A 22,147-nucleotide genomic window follows, 5' to 3' on the forward strand; every position below is an offset into this window, starting at 1 on the left:
TGTTTCGGTGAATTAACAGACACTTACAATGAGGGGTATGGATAAGGGTAAATGAAAGCAGGTTTTTCCCGCTAAGGTTGGGTGAGACTAGAATTAGAGGTCATGGGTTAAGGATGAAAGGTGAAATGTTTAAGGGGAACATGAGGGGAATTTTTCATTCTGAGGGTGGTGACTGTGTGAAACAAGATGCCAGTGGAAGTGGTGGATGCTCATTCAATTTCAACACTTGAGAAATTTGGATAGGTACATTGATAGGGGTATGGAGGGTAATGGTCCAGGTGCAGGTTGATGGGATTAGGCATATTAATAGTTAAGGACAAACTAAATGGGCCAAGGGTCCGGTTTCTGTGCTGTAATGTTCATGACTCTACAATATGTGGAGTTAAGAGAGATTGTCCTCCCTGTTCCTATACTGCTTTGTCACACTAATTCCATGGAGGGGGCAACAGGATATCCTGCTGGTTGTGTTTGTGGATTAGTCAAGTCAAGTCAAATTTATTTATAAAGCACATTTAACTACAACCCACGTTGACCAAAGTGCTATACAAACCATAACAGGTAGCTAAAATCACAAATACAAGAAACACAGATATAAACAACACGGCACACAGCTTATAGGCTCAAAATAAACAACACATGAGCCTAGGCACAAGCCAAAAATCAGCCACATCGGGAAGATTCAAACGCTAGTGAATATAGGTAAGTTTTGAGCCTGGACTTAAAAGAGTCAAGGGAAGGGGCAGATCTGATAGGGAAGGGAATGCTGTTCCGCATTCTAGGGGCTGCAACAGCAAAGGCGTGGTCACCCCTGAACTTAAATTGAGATCGCAGGACAGCCAGGAGCCCCAAGTCAGCCGTCCTGAGGGACCTGGAAGTAGAATAAGGGGTTCTACTGTCTGCGATATAGGAGGGGGCCAGCCCATTTAGGGCTTTATATAAAAAAAAGGAGAACCTTAAAATCAGTTCTAAACCACAATGGCAGCCAGTGGAGGGAGGCCAGGATAGAAGTAATATGGTCCCTCTTCCAGGCACCTGTCAGGAGCCTGGCTGTGGCGTTCTGGACCAGATGCAGGCGGGACAGGGACGACTGACTAATCCCAGTATTCAGGGAGATGGAGTAGTCCAAGCGGGAGGATATAAGGGCATGGATGACTTTCTCGAGATCTTTTAAAGAGAGAAACGACTTGATTTTGACAATAGTACGAAGCTGGAAAAAACTGGCTTTAACTTGCTTGTCAAACTTGAAGGCGGAATCAAATATCACACCAAGGTTTTTGACGTGGGGTTTAACAAGGGTGGACAGGTTACCAAGACTGTTGGTAATCACTTAAGTGTGCAGGTTTGTGAGATACAAAACCTTGTTGATTCAACACCAATTTGTACTGAGCGAGCTTTAGCTCTCCAGAATAGGGAAGACAACTTTATTTATTTATTGAGATGCAGAATGGAATAGGTCCTTCTGGCCTTTCAAGCCATGTCGCCCAGCAATCATCTGATTTAACCCAGCATAATCACGGGAGAATTTGCAATAACCAATTAAACTACCAACCAATATGTCTTTGGACAGTGGGTGGAAACTGAAACACCCGGAGAAAACCCAAGCAGTCGGGGGGGGGGGAGGTGGGTGGGGGAGAACGTACAAACTCCATACAGGCAGCAGTGGGAATTGAACCCTTAAATGTCTGTACTGTAAAGTGTTGTGCGATTATACTACTGTGCTATCCTGTCTTTAGCCTTTACATAATCATAAGTGACAGGGTTTGGGGGTTGTTGGAGTGAACAGGAAACTGGTGTTGACATTTTTTTATATATATGATAATTCATGGTAGAAATTAAATCTTTGAGAATTTGTAATAAAGATTTGAGCTTTACCGTGAGACCTCCAATGGCCAAATTAAGTTCTTGGGCTGTATAAATAATGGGGAATTATTTCAAAGGTTCAGAGGTTCATTTAGTATCAAAGTACACAACTCTGAAATTTTTCTTCTCCAGGTAGCCATGAAACCAAGAAAGAAAAGAATGACAGCACAATCGTCAACCCCAATCCCTCCTCCAAGCCCAAAAAAATGAACAAAAACTGAATAGGTACATTGACCCCTAAATCCCCCTCCCCCGCACACAAAAATCATGGAAGATTGGGTGAAAACCACAGAATACAAAAAAACCATAAGACTTAGAAAAAGGTCCACAGTCCAAGTCTACAGCCGAAACGCAGAAATCCTGGGCACAATTCTCCCTCCCCATAACAGGGCAATCTCACCAGCGATTAAAAAGGCAGTAAGCCAGCATTTCAATTTCCCTCGTCACTTTAATTGGCGAACAATGGAAGCTTTAATTAGCTAAATGGAGTTGAACATCGGCTCACAGCCTTCTTGCCTGGAGGTTCCCGCATGCTGCCTCTGCCTCCTGTAATGTCCTCAGAGACTGCAGAGCGCTGAAACAGCCAAGCGATCTCCAAACTGCAAATCACAAGCTCCAACAATTCCAGAATCACATTCAAGTTGAAAAGCAAAGTAAAAAAACATAACATAAGTAAAATATATAGTTTCATGGTCTATCCAGAAGACATCTACCAAAGGAGCATTGTATGCAGCTGCCATTTTGACTGGAAGTATTTGCATTACAACACAAATGGGAACTGGCTTGAAGACTGAGCTCAGTCCTCAAATGCTTTAGTCTTAAAATAATTCATTTGATAACTTATGTAACAATATGCCACACTGATATATTGTAAGTTCATGTCCTTGTACAGAGTGAAAAAGTACTTGATCAAGTTTTTAAACGGAAATCAGGTGTGAATAGCATTGTGAGTTACAACTTCAGAGCATTTCCTTAAGTATTTTGTTCAATTTGTTACAGCCTCAAGTTGGAATGTGACAAACTGGCCAGTGAAAAGACAGAAATGCAACGTCATTATGTCATGGTGAGTGCATTCTCTTGATTCTTGCATGATAGAGGAGGGAGGGTTTTTTTCCGCATCAGACTTTGAAGCTTTAAATACTGCCCTAGTATAACACTTCATGATTAAGGAGGTGGAAATCTTCCCCACATTGTAAAGTTTGTTACACTGTTATTTTTTATCCCTTCAGTATTCGGAGGGATTCTCCTCCACCCTCTTGATTCTGAATACCAGGTTCTGGCAGTTTTCACTGGGATAATTACTGGGTTTTCCATTGTATTTTGCTCACCCGTTTCGAACTAATGTCCTCATTGTGGGAGACCCATTTGCACTTAGAACAGATGAAGCTCGTGGTGACAGGGAGAACGTACAAACTCCTTACAGGTAGCAGCGGGAATTGAACCTGGGTTGCCGGTACTGTTTCTTGTTTGTGCATTAGTGGATGGCCCAGAGGTGCGGCAGGTAGTGCAGTTGTCTCATGGCTCCAGCCACCCTGATGCAGTCTGGGTGGAGATTGTACATTCTCCATGTAATCACTGGGCTTTCCTCTAGACTCTCCAATTTCTTCCCATGTCTTAGAGAGGTGCTGGTTGTTAGGACTGGCTACTGTAAATTGCCCTCTGTGTTGGCGGGTGACAGAAACTTCAGCGGGAAGTGTTATAGGTCATGCGTCAGAGAACATGGGGATTGGAAGTAATTAAATACTCAAGGGCCAAATTTGTCTTGAGAACTATGAGAAATGGAGTTTTAAGATAAGAAATACAAGCAATTAAATGGAGGCAATGGCTTTCTGGCAGAGAACTTCCACACTTGAGGTGCACACACAGCTGGGGTGGGGAGAGTAGAGTCCAGAACTGTGCCTACACTGACTCGCTATCATCCATCCTGTTGGGTTCAGTGCTTTTTATAAATAACCAGAGACTTGTCAAACCAGGTACAGAGATAACGATTGGCCGTAACATAGTTTCTTTCTGCGTGCCTGCTGCTTGACCTGCTGAGCAATTGTTTTCTAAACAAGATCTCTTTCATTGTGTGGCGTGCTACCCTGTGGACTAAGCATTGAGCAGGGAAGGCTTGAAGCCCCACTTTCATTTCTATTTATTTATTGAGATACAACACTATGGCCCTTCAAACTATGCCACATAGCAATCTCCTGATTTAATCCAACCCTAATCACGGGCAAATTTACAATGGCCAATTAAACTACCAACAGTACGCCTTTGGACTGTGGGAGGAAACTGGAGCACCCGAGGGAAGCCCATGTGGTCATGGGGAGAACATACAAACTCCTTACAGGCAGCAGTGGGAATTGAACCCGGGTTGCCGGTACTGTAAAGCTTTGTGCTAACCACTGCGCTACCATGTCACCCTTATTTTACATAATCTGTCTAAAAGACGTAGACAGTGTGACCAATATCTTTCACAAAGTTATTTTCTGATTTTTTCCTTCATCCTTCCTTCCCATGAAATGTGAATGGGACACATAGGTTGCTGAATTTGTCATGATTTTAATTAGTTACCCAGCTCATGTTCTACTTATCCATTTAAAAAAATTCTGGCCAAGGTTGCATTAGTAGATTTCAATTTCATTCCCTCACACTGACTGCATTCTCAGTCAAGACAATGTCTGACTAGTTGCCCTGTGCTTGGAAAGATCTCAAGAATCTATTGTCAATCACTACTGAGTCACGCGCTACTTACCCATCCCCTGACCAAAGTGTTCACAGCATCAGAGTTTGAGTGTGGGAACAGAATTAACTGAAGGTCTCTAGATTTAGTCTGTAATTGCCCATCTGTCCTGGATTCTGTAGAATAGGTGTCCCTAGTCCTGCACCCGAGACCAAGTTATTACAATTACACATGATTGGGAACATCTCTTCTCATAAACACAGGAAAGTCTGCAGATGCTGGAAATCCAAAGCAACACACACAAATTGCTGGAGGAACTCAGCAGGTCAGGCAGCATCTATGGAAATGAATGAACCCTCAAAGTTACAGTCCAAGACCCTTTGTTTAGATCTCTCCTCGTTTCTTCTTTTTGTTTTGAAAGTAAAAGTGAATTGTTTTTATTGCCACTTTTCCTACCCAGATGTGGCTTCCAAGATGTGATGCACATTTAATTGATTCAGTCTTGGTGCATGTGAAGATGACCACTGAGTGGACAACTTCATCAGAAGTCATCTATCTGGTTGCATGTTGAATGAACGTGGGATGATCCTTCTATCTTGGGTACAAGTTTTCATTGTGTGTTTTTTTTTCCTCCCCCACACCATCAGTATTACGAAATGTCTTACGGCTTGAACATCGAAATGCACAAACAGGTAAGTCTTAATATTTTTTCCTCCCGCACTCTTTATGCTGTTGCTCGCCATTGAGCTGTTTACTGAAGCCTATTTATTCTCCCTGAAATTAGGCTCACCATAAATGTGACAAATTTCATAATTGAGCCTAGTTGTAAATAGAACTTTTTTTTTCTCTTTCTAATTTCCAATTATGTGCTAATGAATAATTAAATGTTCTTTTTAATTGAAAATGTCGACAGATTAATTTGAATGATAAATTAATAATAGGCACTGTCTCATTTATTATTACTTCATAAAAAGTGCTTCAGAGCTTTCAACCTTTATTAAATATTAAAAAAGTAAATGTCATTGATTTCAGTTCTGCGTCTATTGTTTGATGATTTACTTTCTACTTGCACTCATGTTCCCGGAAATCAAATGTGGCATTATATAATAAACCATTAATGTGATTTAATATCTTTTGGGGCTCATTTCCCTCCGTGCAAGATCTTTACAAACTGAGTGCTATGGATTCCTTACTTTCTGGTTGCAATATGCTCACTGTGAATAGTTTTCTTCTTGACAATATAACATCCTAATTGAATGATTTTCCCTGAATTGACTGTAGTTGCTCATTTTACAAACATGCACAGTTGTCATGGGGTTTTGCTGAAGTAATTTTTGTTCACTTAAACACTGTGCAGAAGGCTTGGGCACATGAATATAACTAGGATGCTTAGGACTTTTACACAGTACTGTAGTAATTTTATAGATTGGACTGAACTGTTGCACAAAAAATATTATGGCATATGTGAATAATAATAATAAACCTGAATCTGATATGAGTCTCTATTGTGGACTGAGGGGGAAGGAGGCAGGGAGAGGGAAATCATCATTGGGAAAAGGAGAAGGGAGTGAGGAGGTAGTGGGAAGCACCATAAAGACATTCTGTAATGTCCAATAAACCAATTGTTTGGAATCAAATGACATTGGTGTCTCAGGACGGGGTGCATCTGTACCCGCCTCTCCCCCCCCCCCCAGGCTCCTGGCACTCCTTCCCTGCCATCTGTTTAATACCGCTCCAGCGGCGCTCCACCCTCGCCATTCCCAACATCCTTTGCTCCCGCCAGATTTATAAACTCGCTCTTCACTTCATGTTGACTAATACAGTACTGTGCAAAAGTCTTGGGCACCCTAGCTATATATATGTGCCTAAGACATTTGCAGATAATTGTACTGTATATGAAGTTCCTCACCCATTGTGTCCTTGCAATCTTGTGCAAGATCTGGAGAAGCCTATTTGAATTGGGCAAATTTAGACCGATTTATTATCCCCTCAACTCCATTCTCTTGCCTTCTCTCCATCACGTTTGACCACCTTTACTAATCAAGAACCTATCAACATCCACTTTAAATATACCCAATGAAACTCCTAAGATATCAGCAGTTTCTGAGGAAAAAGCCGTAATCATTCCATGGTCAAAGTCACTTAGATCAGATTTCATTCCCATTCAGATGCTTGGTTTGAACAACAGCTGAGCCTCTTGACCATGTCTGCATGCTTTTTTCGCATTGAGTTGCTGCCACGTGATTGGCTGATTAGATATTTGCATTTACGAGCAGGTGCACCTAATAAAGTGACCACTGAGTTGCTGCTAGATTCTCTGGACACTTCCAACTGAACATGGTGTAGTTTGCAAATTTTACTTTTTTGCATTGTTATAACGATAGGTGTTCAGCCTGAAACGTCGATTGTACTCTTTTCTGTAGATGCTGCCTGGCCTGTGTGTGTTGTCTACAAGTAACAGGACAGCTTAGCAATGTATAGTGTAATCACACTGTTAATGCAACCAAGAGTTGACTGATTGTGGTTCAGCTCTGCAAACCATGTGATTTGCTCACTTGACCAGATTCAGCAGATGCCCCTCCAAGTCGTTTATAATCCCAGTGATATAAATTTCAGTTAAAGTCATGGCGGACATGTGAAATTTCCCCCAGTGTTTGCTCTTTTGATAATGCATGACTGTAATGAAAGATGGATCCTTTTATGCCTAGGATGCACAGTCTTAATGAGTTAATGGCGTATGGTAACAACATGGGAAAACAACACACAATGCACTGCATCACACGCCTTGGTTGAGTATGGCTCACGCCACTGCACAAAGTGATAGATATCCATATCCAGGATCATCTTTGGGACACTCGAGACAGTTTGACTGCTCTCCTGTGTTAGCCCACATTGGACCTCATGGTGTCTGCAATTCTAGCAGCCACCCATAATGCTTTACAGTGCCAGCAATTGGGGTTCAATTCCTGCAGCTTTTGGTAAGGAATTTGAGCATGCTTCCCGTAACCGTGTGGGTTTCCTCTGGGTGCTCCAGTTTCCTACCACACTCTAAAGATGTAAGTTTTGGCCACGCTATGTTGGCGTCGGAAGCATGGTGACTCTTGCAGGTTGCCCCCAGCACGTCCTCGTACTGTGTTGGTCATTGACACGAATGATGCATTTCGCTATACATGTGGCAACTAAAGTTGATGTCTTTGGAGAATGCATCTGACAAATAACTACTGATGGGACTGTCGACGTTTCAGGCTGAAACCCTATTGTTATGACAATGCAAAATAAAATATGCAATCTACACCATGTTCAGTTGGAAGTGTCTGAAATCCTGCAGCTCAACACACTGCGAACTGACCAAACTAATGACAGCTACACTTCTTGACAGCACATTTTATTTAAGGGCAACGTTCACCAACCACAAGATGGAAACTGATGAGCTCTCCATCTATAATCTTACAAGAGAAACCTGGGAAACACTCAACTGTCTGGGGACGGGTTAGAATATAGATGGCTGCCCGCTCCACAAGTACAATATGCGGAACAGCCTAAATTCTGATAGTGGATATCCAGGTCGGAACCTTTCTCCTATTCTGAACTCCTGCCCCAAGAGTCTTTCTTCTACTACCAAGTTTCAAGTTTATTTATAACATGTACATCGAAACATAAGTGAATGCATTGTTTATGTTAACAACTAACACACCCATGAGTGTGTTGGGGGCAGTCCGCAAGTGTCACCACATGTACTGACGCCAACGTAGCATACCCACGATGCTCGGCAGGACAACAGAACACAATGATACAACGCAACAAGCAACAGCAAAAACAAACCTTTTCCTGGAAGCTAGTGGGCGGAAGGTGAGGATAAGGAGAACTTTCTGGCTGGAAAAGGAATGCTTTGGGGTAGAAGTATTGGAAATGGAGGAGACAAGTTGAGAGCCCAGTGCACTGTTGTAAAGGGAAAAAAATGATAAAGGAAAAAATGTGTCACAGAGAGGCTGGTGAGAAAAAAATCTCATACAGAAAGAACACCAATGAAATGGAGAAACTGGAAGATTGGAACAGAGACCTTGTGGGAAGCAGGAGGAGAGGAAAGATTTTCTAGCTGGCTGTGGAAGTCTGTCGGCTTATTATGGGTATAACTCATAAACTACTCCCTGGGGAATGAGATGGAGAGGTAAGAAAGTGAAGGGATGAGATAGATATTAGATGCATGAAGGTGAACGTGAGTAGCAGACATTGCCTTTTCAGATTTTGTACAAGTGCAGGAAACTGCCTCAATGTGGTCAACAGTAAAGCAGAGTTGAGACTGGATGCCTGGACCCATGTATTCTATAAAGGACATCCTCAGGCCTGTTGGAGTTCCTTGTGATTGCACCTTTGATGCAAAGAAAATGAGTGGAGTTGAAGGAGAAGTTGTTCAATGAAATGATGAGTTCAATCAAGTGAATTAGTTGGAGAACTACTAATTAAGCATCTATTCAAGGAAGAAGTAAAGGGCACTCGGAGCATTCTGGTATATCAACGCTGGATGTTCATTGTGGGACCAGAAAACAGGAAATTATTAAAGTGGGTATACGTGCCAAGTTTAAGATGTTGGGTTGCTGGATATCGGATCTTATGAACCTGATTACTTTAAATGAAGTGAATTTCAGAAGTGGAGTTCATTGTGCATATAGGACATTTGGAGCTTTGTAATAGAAAATATATTTCTTAAAGTTTGAAGTGAATTTATTATCAGTGTTCATTAATGTCACCACATACTTCCCCGAGTTTCTTTTTCTTGTGGGCATTCACGATAGAACAAAGAACTAAAGTAGAATCAATGGGAAAAACTACATACAAGCAAAGACTGACAAACAACCAATGTGCAAAAGACAAACTGTGCAAATTAAAAAAAAGTAATAAATATTGAGAACATGAGTTGTAGAGGCCTTGAAAGTGAATCCATAGGTTGTAGAATCAGTTCAGAGTTGTGGTGAAAGGAGTTATCCATGCTGCTTCAGGAGCCTAATGGTGGAAGGATAATAGCTGTTCCTGAACCTGGTTGTACGGAGCCTAAGGTTTCTGGGCCTTCACCTTGATAGCAACAGTGAGAAGAGAACGTGGCCTGGATGATGTGGTCCTTGATGATGGATGCTGCTTTCTTGTGGTAGCTTTCCTTGTAGATGTGCTGAATGGTAGGGATGGCTTTTCCTGGATAGACTGGGCTGTATCTGTTTATCAACCCATCCTTTTGTTTGCTGGCATCTCTTCATTAACATTAAGAGTCGTCTACTCATTCAGTAGATACTGATGGAACCAAACATTGCATGTTGATAAACTTCTTTGCTGTATGTCTCTAACCTCATGTAAGAATGTAGGGATTGAATCAAATTTTAATCTCCAACCTTTTGTAGAAAACAAATTAATGAGTTAAGTTTGGCAGCCAGCTGGAATGATGAGCATCAAACCTGACATCAGACGGATTGAATTTCAGGAGGTTAATTGAAGTGAGACCAACATTCAGTGGTCTAATTCCAACCTTTCAAGTCGAGTGTGCGGGTGGAGAGAGCATGGCGGCACCAGGGGAAGTGATTTACTAATTTGACAATTTTATCAGTGCAGCATTTATATTTGACTTTTGTTTTCCTTGATCACTCTTCCCTGGACGCTGAAGGCATTTTGCTGCTTGCTTCAGTTCTTTTTAAGAGACATCATTTCCCACTGATTTCTGTGAATTGATGGGCTACAGGTCTGTGAATTGATGGTAGACATCAGTGTTTTTCAAAGTTCACTGTCAACTTATTATCAAAGTACATGTATGTCACTATATACCACCTTGAGATTCATTTTCTTGTGAGCATTACAGGAGATGCAATGAAATGCTAGAGAATCAATGAAAAACTGCACAAAAAGAAGATAGCCAAACAACCAATGTGCAAAAGAAGACAAACTTTGCAAATACAAATAATAGTAATACAGTACTGTGCAAATGTCTTGGGCGTATATACATATACAGAGAGAGAGAGACTGACTTTCACGCAGTGCTGTTGTAGTTTTATGTACTGCAGTGTTCTGCTGCTGCAAAAAAAAATTCATGATGTGTGAGTGATAAACCTGATTCTGATATGGGTCTCTATTGTGGTCTGAGAGTGGGAAGAGTGGAAAGGGGTCAGGGAGAGGGGAATCATAGTTGGGAAAAGGGGAAGGGAGAGGGGAGGGAGCGGGAAGCACCAGAAAGACGTTCTTTAATGATCAATAAACCAGTTGTTTGGAATCAAACGTCCTTGCATAGTGTCTCATGGCTGAGTGTGTCTGCACGCACACCAATTCCTGGCCCTCCTCCTTTGCCACAATCCCAGATCCATCCCACAGTGCTCCATGCTTGCCATTCGAAATATGCTTTGCTCCTGCTAGATTTACAAGATTGCTTTCTGCTTTACATTAACTAATACGGTACTGTGCAAAGGTCTTGGGCACCCTAGCTATACATATGTGCCTAAGACTTTTGCACGGCACTGTAGGGGAAGGAACATGAGAGGCCTACGTCAGGCATTTTATGCCTTACAAGGCGCAGATTGGAAGTCTGTGTGGGGCGCCACTCCTCGCACTGTAAATTAAGCAATAACACAGAGATCGTGAGTTGCATAGTCCCCATAAGCGAATTCAAAGGTTTCGGAATCAGATCAGCATTGAGGGAGTGAAGTTATCCATGCTGGTTCAGGCACCTGATGGTTGAAGGGTTTCTGACCCTGTTGGCATGCAACCTAAGGCTCTTGAACCTCCTTCCCAATGGCAGCAGCGAGATGAAAGCGAGGTCTGGAATGTGGGTCTTTGACGGATGCAGCTTTTTAGTGGCAGCATTCCTTGTAAACGTGGTCAATGATGAAGAAGGGTTTTCGTATGGTGGAGTTCTATTCCTTTCTTGTCATGGAGGGGGAGAGGGGTGGTGGGTGCAGTATAGTCATCGTGAGTACTTGATATTGTCTCCCCTAATCTCAGTGCAGATGTTCTCATCAGCTGCTTCTAGTTCACCATTGTGGCTGATGCCCTCGCTGTGTCTTTTTGCCCCCATCCATGAACGACATAGCCCCCAACCCTGAAACTTGAACTCCCTTCCATCATTTACAGTGCAGGAGATTCCAGATGGCGGAATACAAGTCTGTTGAGGGAAAAAGTATGTGGTTCCAAGACCAGGCGAGAACAATACTGCCCCCTCATAATTGTCAGTTTTATGCTGGTAGGGTGAATGCCTTCTGCCATTCGGTGGCTGTGCTGTACTGTACAGGCAAAGATAAATTATTTCTTAGACGTGGATAGAAAGTTGAAAGTAACCTATTAAGCATTGTTTTCTCTCTTGCCCTTCAGAACGGGGAACTGGAGCAGTTTTACATTCCTCTGACACAGTCGTTTTATAGAGCTGTAATGCGGCTCTGATTTATTATTTCTGAAATTTATTTTCAACTCCGTTGGTGTGAAGACTGCACTTGTTCTGCATGGAGAGCATAATAAAGCTATTAATCAATGTAGCTATTGCTGGTCTGCTACACAATAGATTAGACCTCGATTACTCTTCAGTAAAGTCAGCCCTACGTCATTTGGGTGAATAACGAAATTTAATGATCAGAGACAGCACAGGGGAGTGGGCACTGTTAAATGCAGTCGAAACCAATCTGTGCAGCTATCCATTGGCGGTGTCAGAGGTTTTTTTTTCAGAGCCGATCTACAACTAGACTCTGGAAATCTGATATTAAAAACAAAAAAAAACCACTTGAAATATTCAGCAGGTGAGGCTGCTTCTATGGCGAGACAGGGTTAAAGTTTCAGGTCAGTGGCCGTTCATCGGAATTAATGAAGGGTCACTGAGCTGAAATATTAGCACTGTTTTTCTCACACATTGCTGAATATTTCTAGAATGTTATTTTTATTTGTATCTTAGCTTTCCAGACTTGTAACAGTGTCACTCTTAATCCCCTCATCTAATGCGTCTTTGGAATGCTTTTCAATGGCTATCTCGTGTTTTCCGTTATTTCATTGAAATAATTCTCTGTTGTTGGAATTGGATTGGAGTTGCTGTGACAAGACACAATAATTGGTAACTTTGAAATGGCTCCAAGACCGAGGGACTCCCAAATAATAATATCATTCTTTTCTGGTGTAATGTGCATGTTCTGTACCATGCTGGGAAGAATCCCTCATTTAACGTCATTTACTTACATTGCAGGGGGCTGGCAGCTCAGAATCAGAATCAGGTTTAATACTATTGGCGTATGTTGTGAAATTTGTTGTTTGCAGCAGCAAGAACTATAAATCACAAGTGTGTGTCTGTGTGATAAACAAGTAGTGCAGAAAGAGAGGGGGAGAAAATGTACATGGGTTCATTGTCCATTCAGAAATCTGATGGTGGAGGTGTAGGTATTGTTCTGGAATCATTGAGTGTGTGTCTTCAGGTTCCTGTACTACCTCCTTAATCGTAGCAATGAGAAGATGGCATGTCCTGGGTGATGGGCTTCTTAATGATGGGTGCTGCCTTTTTGAGGCGTCATCTTTTGATGTTGTCCTGGATGCTGGCATACATGATGGAACTGGCTGAGTTTTCAACTTTCTGCAGCTTTTTCCAATCCTCTGCGGTAGCCTCTCTGTACCAGACGATGATGCAACCAGTTGGAATGTTCCTTCATGGTACATCCGTAGAGATTTGTGAGTGCCTTCAGTGACATACCAATTCCCTTCAAACTCCTAATGAAATATAGCCACTGCCATGCCTTCTTTGTAATTATGTCAATATGTTGGGCCCAGGATAGATCCTAAGAGAGGTTGACACCCAGGAACTTGAAACTGCTCACCCTTTCCATTTCTGACTGCTCGATGAGTACTGGTGGGTGTTCACTCGACTTCCCCTTCCTGAAGTTCACAATCAATTCCTTAGTCCTACTGATGTCGAGTGCAAGGTTGTAGCTGAGACACCACTCAAGCAACTGATCTGTCTCACTCCTCTATGCATCTGGAATTCTGCTAACAACAATTGATTTGTCAGCAAATTTTTAGGTGGCCCTTGAGCTGAGCTTAGCCGCACAATTCGGGGTATAGACTAGAGCAGTGAGCTAAGCACCCATCCTTGTGGTGTGTCCTCAGTGAGGAGGAGCTGTTATTTCTGATCTGCATAGACTGTGGTCTCTCATTGAGGAAGTGAAGCATCCAGTTGCAGAAGGAGGTACAGAGGCCCAGGTTTTGGAGCTTGTTAGTTAGAACTGAAGGTATGATTGTGTAGAATGCTGAGCTGTCATCAATAAACAACAGCCTGATGTAAGTATTACTACTGTGTAGATGCCCCAAAGCCAAGTGGAGAGCCAGTGAGATTGCATCGATTGGAGATCTATTGTGGCATGAGGCAAATTACAACGGGTCCAGATCCGTGCTTAGGCAGGAGTTGATTCTGGCCATGACCAACCTCTCAAACTATTTTGTCACATCAGCAGGGCCAGATGCTTTGTGAGGGATCAGTCACCCTCTTGAAAGATGTTGTGACTTTGACCTCTGAGACGGAGATTCTGCAGGGATTCGCTCATGTAGTGTTGTTCTCTCTTGTCTAAGAGCATGTATAAAGCATTGAGCTATCTGGGAGTAATGCATCACAGCCTTTCACGATGTTAGGCTTCGCTCTGTAGGAAGTAATTATCTGCAAACTCTGCCAGAGCTGACCTGCATCCAATTCTGTATCTAGCCTCATTGGAATTCTTTTTCACCATTAAAATAGCCTTCCATGGGTTGTATGTGCACTTCTTGTATAGTTCTCGATCACCTGTCTTGAATACTGCAGATCTAGGCCTCAACAGACTATGAATCTCCTGGTTCATCCATGGCTTTTAATTTGGATATGTTTGGTATGTTCTTGAAGGCACACACTCATCCACACAGGTCTTGAATAAAGTTGGTGACAACTGTGATGTATTCATTCATTCAGATGAATTCCTAAATGTTGTCCAGTCCACCAACTCCAAGCAGTCCTTTAAGTGCTCGTCCGCTTCCCTTGAGAGGCATTGATCGTGTGGGTAGTCAGAGGCTTTTTCCCAGAGCTGAAATGGCTAACACGAGAGGGCACAGTTTTAAGGTGCTTGGAAGTAGGTACAGAGGGGATGTCAGGGGTAAGTTTTTTTACACAGAGAGAAGTGAGTGCGTGGAATGGGCTGCCGGCGACTGTAGTGGAGGCGGATACAATAGGGTCTTTTAAGAGACTCCTGGAGTTGGATAGATACATGGAGCTCAGAAAAATAGAGGGCTATGAATAACCCTGGGTAATGTGGGCTGAAGGGCCTGTATTGCACTGTAGATTTTCTGTGTTTCTATGTTTGACGATACCTTCTTGGTCCTCAATATTGGTGCTGCGGTCTTTAGTCTCTGCCTACACACTGGGTGTAGAGCTAGGTAATCAGACTTTCTAAAGTGTGGGCATGGGATGGCATGATTAGCATCCTCGATAGTGGTATAATTATTTAAGCGCATCACCCCTACTTGAGGCATAGGGTGCTGACAGCAGATTGTTAGGAGTCCTCTGTCATGGGCTGGTCTTCCACTTTGTCTCCAGGGTAGCCCATCTTCTTGGTGCCTTCATCTCCCAGAGATGAGGTTTTTAGAGCTTCTGTAATACTGTGTTTTCCAGGGTGGGGTTGCTAGTTCCATGCCCAACCCTCCTCCTCTTGCAGCCGGGCTTGGGATCGTCCATGGCAGAATATGATGGTGGTATAATAGTGGTCAAGTGTGTTGTCTCCTCCGTCTCACAGGTGATATGTTGGTGGTAGCTGTTTAGGCACTTCTTCGAGCTGCTCTGTTTGAAATCTCCCACAGTGTTATGGAAGGCATCAGCATGCGCAGTTTCATGCCTGTTGGTTATGTTGTGCAGGTTCTCCGGTGCCTGCCTGACGTCGGCCTGTGGTGGAATGTGCAGCTCATTCAAAGCACAGATCTTCAGGATAAAATCTCAGAAGGTTTAATGATGTTAAAAGGCATTAAAATTCAAGCAGCTCACAGTTTTAAAATTCACAGCCTGAACTATTCCCCCATGGTGATTGTATATTAATGACTTGTCAGTACGATGCTGGTAGGAGCTTGCATTATAGTTTAAATGACAAGATATTTCACGAGAGTGTGGCAAATCAATATTTTGCAGAGTAAACAAATGAAACATTGAGGAGTGGTGACGAAATATTTGGTCACTAAAGTTGCCACTTGACAACCTCAGTGATGGTCTGACAAAGTTTGAATGATTGGCAACTATGTATGTATCCATAATGGTGGAATAATGGAAATCTGGACATAAAGCTTTCATAAATTTGACTTGTTTTAGGTCAAGTGTCAGACCTTAAGACATAGGAGCAGAAATAAGCCATTCGGCCCATCAAGCCTGCTCTGCTATTCATTCATGGCTAATTTATTTTACCTCTCAACTCTATTTTCTGTCTTCTCCCTATAACCAATGACACTCTTACTAACTAAGAACCTCGTAACATCCACTTTAAGTATACCCAATGACCTGGCCTTCAGAAATGCTTTCCCCCAAAAGAACCAGAACTTTCTTCGGTCTTTTCTTGAGTACTATTGCCACGGGGTGAAGGTTATGGACCTGAATTTCCCATGCCTCTGCTTGCAAATATGCATCTCTGACATCTGGTCTCTGACAATTATATCTGTCTGATTGCAACACTCTTGCCCATGGTTGATGATAGTCCATCAATGTAAAGACATCTTCATATTCTCTTGTGGAAGTGAGGTTAAACATGCTATAAATCGAGCTCACTGTAATGCAGTTTGATTTCAAGTTGATGACCAAGCATTCCCATAAAGCTCTGATACCTTTACAAAAAAAATTCTGGATTTTAGTATGTCTGCCAGCCTGAAGTAGCCTTTTAAAAAAAAAATTACCTTGTTTTTTTTTGTAATGGGGGCTGAATGTGCAGCTATCAAAGCTTCTGAAGCATAGAATCTGAAATTCCTTTAAAATTTGACAAGGCAATAAATGTGTTACTTCACATTAAAGATGATAAGGCAATAAAATCAGAAATGGGCAAGGCCAGAATTTCTCCTGAATATGCATCAAACTATCTTCACACTGAAAGCAATTGTGCATAATTCTTTCTGCTCCTGCATCTTATATGCAGTGCTAACATGTATTTAAATTCCACTACTGCTCTTGTGATTTAAAAACTGGAATGAATGTTTTTGCTGCTGCTGCTGCTTTCCAAGAAGAATCTGCCATAGCTGTCCAGTCAGAACTATGTGGAAAGCACGACCCACGACAGTATAGGGGACTCTTAATGGGCCTGTTGAATTGACCCAGTAAACCACTGAGTTAGTGGGCAGTTCAAGATTGACGCCGAGTGATGACTGTACACATGATGCTGAGGAAAGCTACTGAAGTTCAGTCAGCTCTTTCATGGGCACTAGCCTCTCCAGCATCCAGGACATCTTCAAGGAGCGATGCCTCAGAAAGGCAGCGTCCGTCATTAGGGGCCCTCATCACCCAGGACACGCCCTCTTCTCCTTGCTACCATTGTACAGGAGCCTGAAGGCCAATGAGTCCCGTCTACCCGGGTTTGGAATTGGAGTTGTCCTGCCCAACCAAGCCCAGCCTGCCCGCCAAGTTATACCGCTGGGCACTCAGATGCCCCATGACATGGCAAACTCAGTAAGGACAGAGAACGCGTGGCTATGGGCCCAGTAGTGTAGGAGAGGCCGTACGCAAGTGGCCTCCTGCATGGCAAGCCAAACAGTGGTCCTGTGGTGATCACTACACTTGGAAAGGAGGGGCTCAGGGAGACACTTCACCTTCCTTAAGTGAGCAGGATGTCCAGCCCAAGACTCTTTGCCTGCTTTGTATATGTATGTGTGTGTGTATATACACTTCTTACTGTAATTCAGTTTTTTACTTCTATGTGTTGCATTGTACTGCTGCCGTACATCACAACAACATATGCTGGTGATGTTAATTCCGATTCTGAAAACTGTGAGCAAATAAAAGAGCAGATAGCAATATGTAATATAGCCTTTTAAGGTTCAGGATGATGGTTCTTTAAGGCCAGAACTGAAGATGATCTTGATAGGCAACACACACAAATCTTGGCCTGAAATGTCAGCCGTACACTTTTCCATAGATGCTGTCTGGCCTGCTGAGTTCCCCCAGCATATTGTGTGTGCTTTGCCTGGATTTCCAGCATTTGCAGACTTTCTCTTGTTTATAATCTTGGTGAGGTTTGCTGGAAGACATGTCTAAGAGAGCAAGGCAAGGCCATTGAGAGAGTTTAAAAATGAAGTAGATTTTCCTAGGTTATAAGTTACCTCTCGTTTCTTTCATAAACATACCGAAGGACATTGCTGACACAAATGGTTTAAAGGATTGACCCAGGTTGGAGCAGAAACAACAAAATCTCTGTAGTGCCCATGAGTGAGGAGTACAAGACAGCCAGTCTACAGCTGCATCTCCCGTCATTTCTTATTTCTACCCTAATCTTCAGTGCAAAGATGATCACTAAAGCACGGTAATACTTCGTTAGTTGGAGGTTATTGGCTGAATTATTGATGAATTATGTAGGTGTGTTGTCATGGAATGAGAATTATTTTGTCAGACTTGCAGATTTTTGTGGGAGAAGATTTATTAAAATGGGTAAATGTGTCATCTCACAAGGAAATGAACAAAAATACTACATTTTGATTTGTTAGGCAGAGAGTGGGCGTAGGAACAAATGATTTGGATTCAAGTGGAATTTTGAGGCATTCCAAACCACCATGGCCATTGGAATACTTGTATTATTTCTCGTTGTGTCTGTGTAGTAGAATTGTAAATAATGGTGGCACAGTAGCATAGTGGTTAGCACAATGCTGGCACAGTAGCATAGTGGTTAGCACAATGCCTTACAGTACGGATGACCTGGGTTCAGGTCCTGCCGCTGGCTGTATGGAGTTTGCTCATTTTCCCCGTGACTACATGGGTTTCCTTCCACAATCCGAGATGTACTGGTTGATAGGTTCATTGGTAATTGTAATTTGTCCCATGATTGGGCTACGATTACACTGGGGGAATTGCTGGGCCGTGCGGCTCAAAGAGCCCAAAGCTGTATCTCAATTAATAAAACAAAATAATAAAATTTACCTTATCAAGAAAATGCATTTTTATTACAGCAGTTGACCCTAAGCTGTTTGGAGCACGGGATATACAGCTTTGCAATGGTTAACTGTGTGGCAGTACCTCAAGGTAATGTGAATAAAAATCTAGCGTAAGTAATATTGAATATGAAACTACTGAGCCTTTGTTTAAAAACCAATCTAGTTCACTAGCAGCCTCCCGGGAAGAACCCTAAAGCAGCACTTAAGCTTCATGGTAAGATGCATACAGTAGTCTTGAAGGGTTGTAAGGTAGGAAATGAGGCAAGCAATTTGTGCACATTAAGCTTCCACAAATGGCTGAGGTAATAAGATGATGGTTTTTAGTAATAGTGCATGAGGAGTAAATATTGGTCTGAAAATGGTGTCAAGGGCACTTCGCATTTAAAGCGGAATTAGATGTGGTCAGAAAATCAGCAACTCTGACAGTGTGGCACCTGCTTTGCTCCACAGTGATCTCAGCTCAATTTTGTGCTGAAATCTTTAGAGTGGACCTCAACCTGAAACCACTGATATGCAGGCCAGCATAATCAAATGAGCCACTTGTGTGGGTTTCGACAAAATTAAAGGTATAGCAGATAGTGAGAGGAGAAGAAAAACATCAACCAAGTTATCGATGCTGTTACGTAACCGGCAACAATGAATATCAATCGAGACAGGTTATATAAAAACAACCAAACATTTATTAAACACGGATAAACGATAAGGAAAAAAACAAACGGAAACTTTAACCGGAAGTTAACCGTTATGCAGCCGTTCAACACCTTGTCACTCGGCACTGGTTCTTAAAGCGTTAAATGCGAAAACAGTTCTTAAAGGGATAAAGTCAAATATAATTCTTAAAGCGATAACTTCGAAAGTCCAACAGATTTACACGTTCAATTGGGAGAGACTTCTCTGAGAAGGATTTCTTCACAGACGTGACTTTCCTGCTGGTTCTGTCCACAGGATTTATGATGCTGAAAATAAACAGTTTGAAACAACTGACCTTAAATTCTTTTAGAGAGAGCAAACCGTTGCATGAACTCCTTGCTCTTTTTAGCAAGAGTTATCCTCGATGCAGGTTGCTACTCTTCCAACGAAGACTCAATAAGGTCGATCCTTTATTAAACTGCCAAACGACGCCGACTCCTCTTGATCCTTCAGTCCTGTACTTCAATAAATTCTTCACTCTCCCTTCTACTGTTGGAATTGGGTAAATCAACACATCTAGCAAAAATTTCCAGTCCAATAATATGGTATCTTGCAATAGAATGCACACTCCGTTTTAAAAATGAAACTGCGTCACAAAAACAAATGCGCAACAGAAACAGAGACACAGCACATTCTACCTGGAAATCTACAAACTGAAAACCCACTGTGTCACCTGGGTCGACCTTTATATAGCCACGGTGCACATGTCATCACGTGACCTCACATTGGTGGGAAAATCACATCAGGTGACCCCCAAAAGACCATTACATCATTCTCACAAAAAAAACAGGTCTCCTTGAGCATGTAACAATGCATGTTCCAAAAATTCTGTGAAAATCCCATGTTATCCAGAAGGCCTTGCAATAGAAAATAATACAGAATGGAATTTGTTCTTCAACAAAATAGATTAACCTTGTTCAGTTCCTTATCTACAGTGATATCATCTGAAGAAGATTTATGTTCTTTGGAAGTGTGTGAAGCCGCTCTTTTACCACAGCAAAGCTGGACACCAGTGGTTTGGTGAAGAGCAAACTACTCAAGATATTGCGGGGTACTTTAATACTGCCTTGTCAGGCTGTACAGTTGATCAGTAAAAAGACTAATCAGCTTATGACAAATCACCGATTTAAGAAGCTTATTCTTGGAATGAACATTTTTTGGGAAAAATAGGACCTTGTATCAACACACAAAATGTTGGAGGAACTCAGCAAGTCGTGAAGCATCAAAGGGGGAAAATAAACAGTCGTCATTTCAGGTCGAGGTCGTTCATCGGGACTGTTTATTTCCCTCCATAGGTGCTGCTTGACCTGCTAAGTTCCTCAGCATTTTATATATGTCGCACAAGATGCACAGCATCTGCAGAATCTCTTGTGTCTGGGCCAGTGATCTTTGTGATTTGCTTCTGAATCGGTCCTTGTGAGCCAGCTTCTTGTACCTCTGCAGTATATCTGCTGCCACAGTCCTTGGTAGTTTTAATATAAGAGGGCATGTTGGATGGCCGTATCAAAGGGCAGATTTCTGTGGGTCTGGAGTTACTTGTAGACCAGAAGCAGTCTAACTTCTAAATTTGGGGTGCTGCTTCATGTTCATCATTCAGACAGCCATAATTATAAGAAACGCACAGAAAATGCTGTAGGAACTCAGGAGGCCAGGCAGCATCAATGGGGGGGGGAGGGGGGAAAAGAACAGTCAGCGTTTCCGGCCAAGGCCCTTTGAAGATTAGCTCTATTTGTCGCGTGTACTTTGATGCATACAGTGAAATGTATCGTTTGCATCAAAGACCAACACAGTCTGACGATGTGCTGGGGTAGTGTGCAAGTATTGTCCCGCTTCAGGCACCAACATAGCATGCCCACAACTCACTAACCCCGAACCCATGTGACTTTGGAACGTGGAAGGAAACCCCACACGATCACAGGGACAGCATACATACTACTTGCAGACCGTAGCAGCAGGAATTGAATGCCAATCGCAGGTGCTGTAATGCTATCCGCTGAACTTTGGACGTCTAAGATTAATTAAAAAGTCAATTGCACTCCTTTGTAAGGCTGAGTTAACAAAGGTGCTGGTTCAGTCATCTTTTCTGTGGAGCGGGAGGTAACATTCATGTAGCTAGGTGCGTTCGCTGTGTCTCAAAAATTCGAATTCAGTAATTTTCCTCAGGTGACCGGAGTGTGGTACCTGCATCTTGCAGAACGCACAGATGGAATCTCCTTCATATCTGCGCCACCATCTCAACCGCTCTCTGCACCCGCTCTCACTCCCCTCCCCGCAGTCTACGCTCTCCCCTCCCCGCAGTCTACGCGCTCCCCTCCCCACAGTCTACACTCTCCCCTCTCAGCTTGCTCATTTTCTCTTCATCCAGCATTGATGTTTCAGCAGTCACTGGGGCCGATGCTTCAAACAATTGCTATCAAATATTTAATAGGCTCCCAGGGTGCCCTTGTGGTAGTCTTTCAAGGTTCCTGCTGTGATAAATACTTGCTGTTCATGTTATGGATCCTGTAGCTTTTCTGTTTCCCTTAATAGCACAGATCAATGCACAAGATTGGTTGTCATGCCCACAAGTTGTGGTGCTGGAGTGTTCTTCAGGGATTCTGAAAATCATGACCCTGATTTCTTCACAAATCTGCCAATACAGATCAATCTTTCTGCCAAGGAAGCAACTTGAATTCAGCAGTGCTGTCCAAATGCATTAGCCATTCCTGTGAATGTCTTTTATTTCCGGGAGAAATTCAGCTTCACTCCTTCACTTCACAGCCTACAGCACCTGTACAAACACTTGGCCACTTTATAGGT

At 42.6% G+C, this 22,147-nt stretch overlaps 1 protein-coding gene across 3 annotated transcripts in view; it reads left to right on the top strand.

Annotated features, from left to right (window-relative positions):
* LOC134337462 (TLE family member 5-like) overlaps positions 1-22,147 on the top strand; it is a 153,088-nt gene that overhangs the window by 60,127 nt on the left and 70,814 nt on the right. For all 3 annotated transcript variants that reach the window (XM_063032495.1, XM_063032494.1, XM_063032493.1), the window contains exons 3-4: positions 2,860-2,923; positions 5,176-5,220. In XM_063032495.1, coding sequence (XP_062888565.1) covers positions 2,860-2,923; positions 5,176-5,220 — 109 coding nt within the window. The remainder of the gene's footprint in view (positions 1-2,859; positions 2,924-5,175; positions 5,221-22,147) is intronic.

Source organism: Mobula hypostoma, chromosome 24 (assembly GCF_963921235.1).
Source record: "Mobula hypostoma chromosome 24, sMobHyp1.1, whole genome shotgun sequence".
Lineage (NCBI taxonomy): Eukaryota > Metazoa > Chordata > Chondrichthyes > Myliobatiformes > Myliobatidae > Mobula > Mobula hypostoma.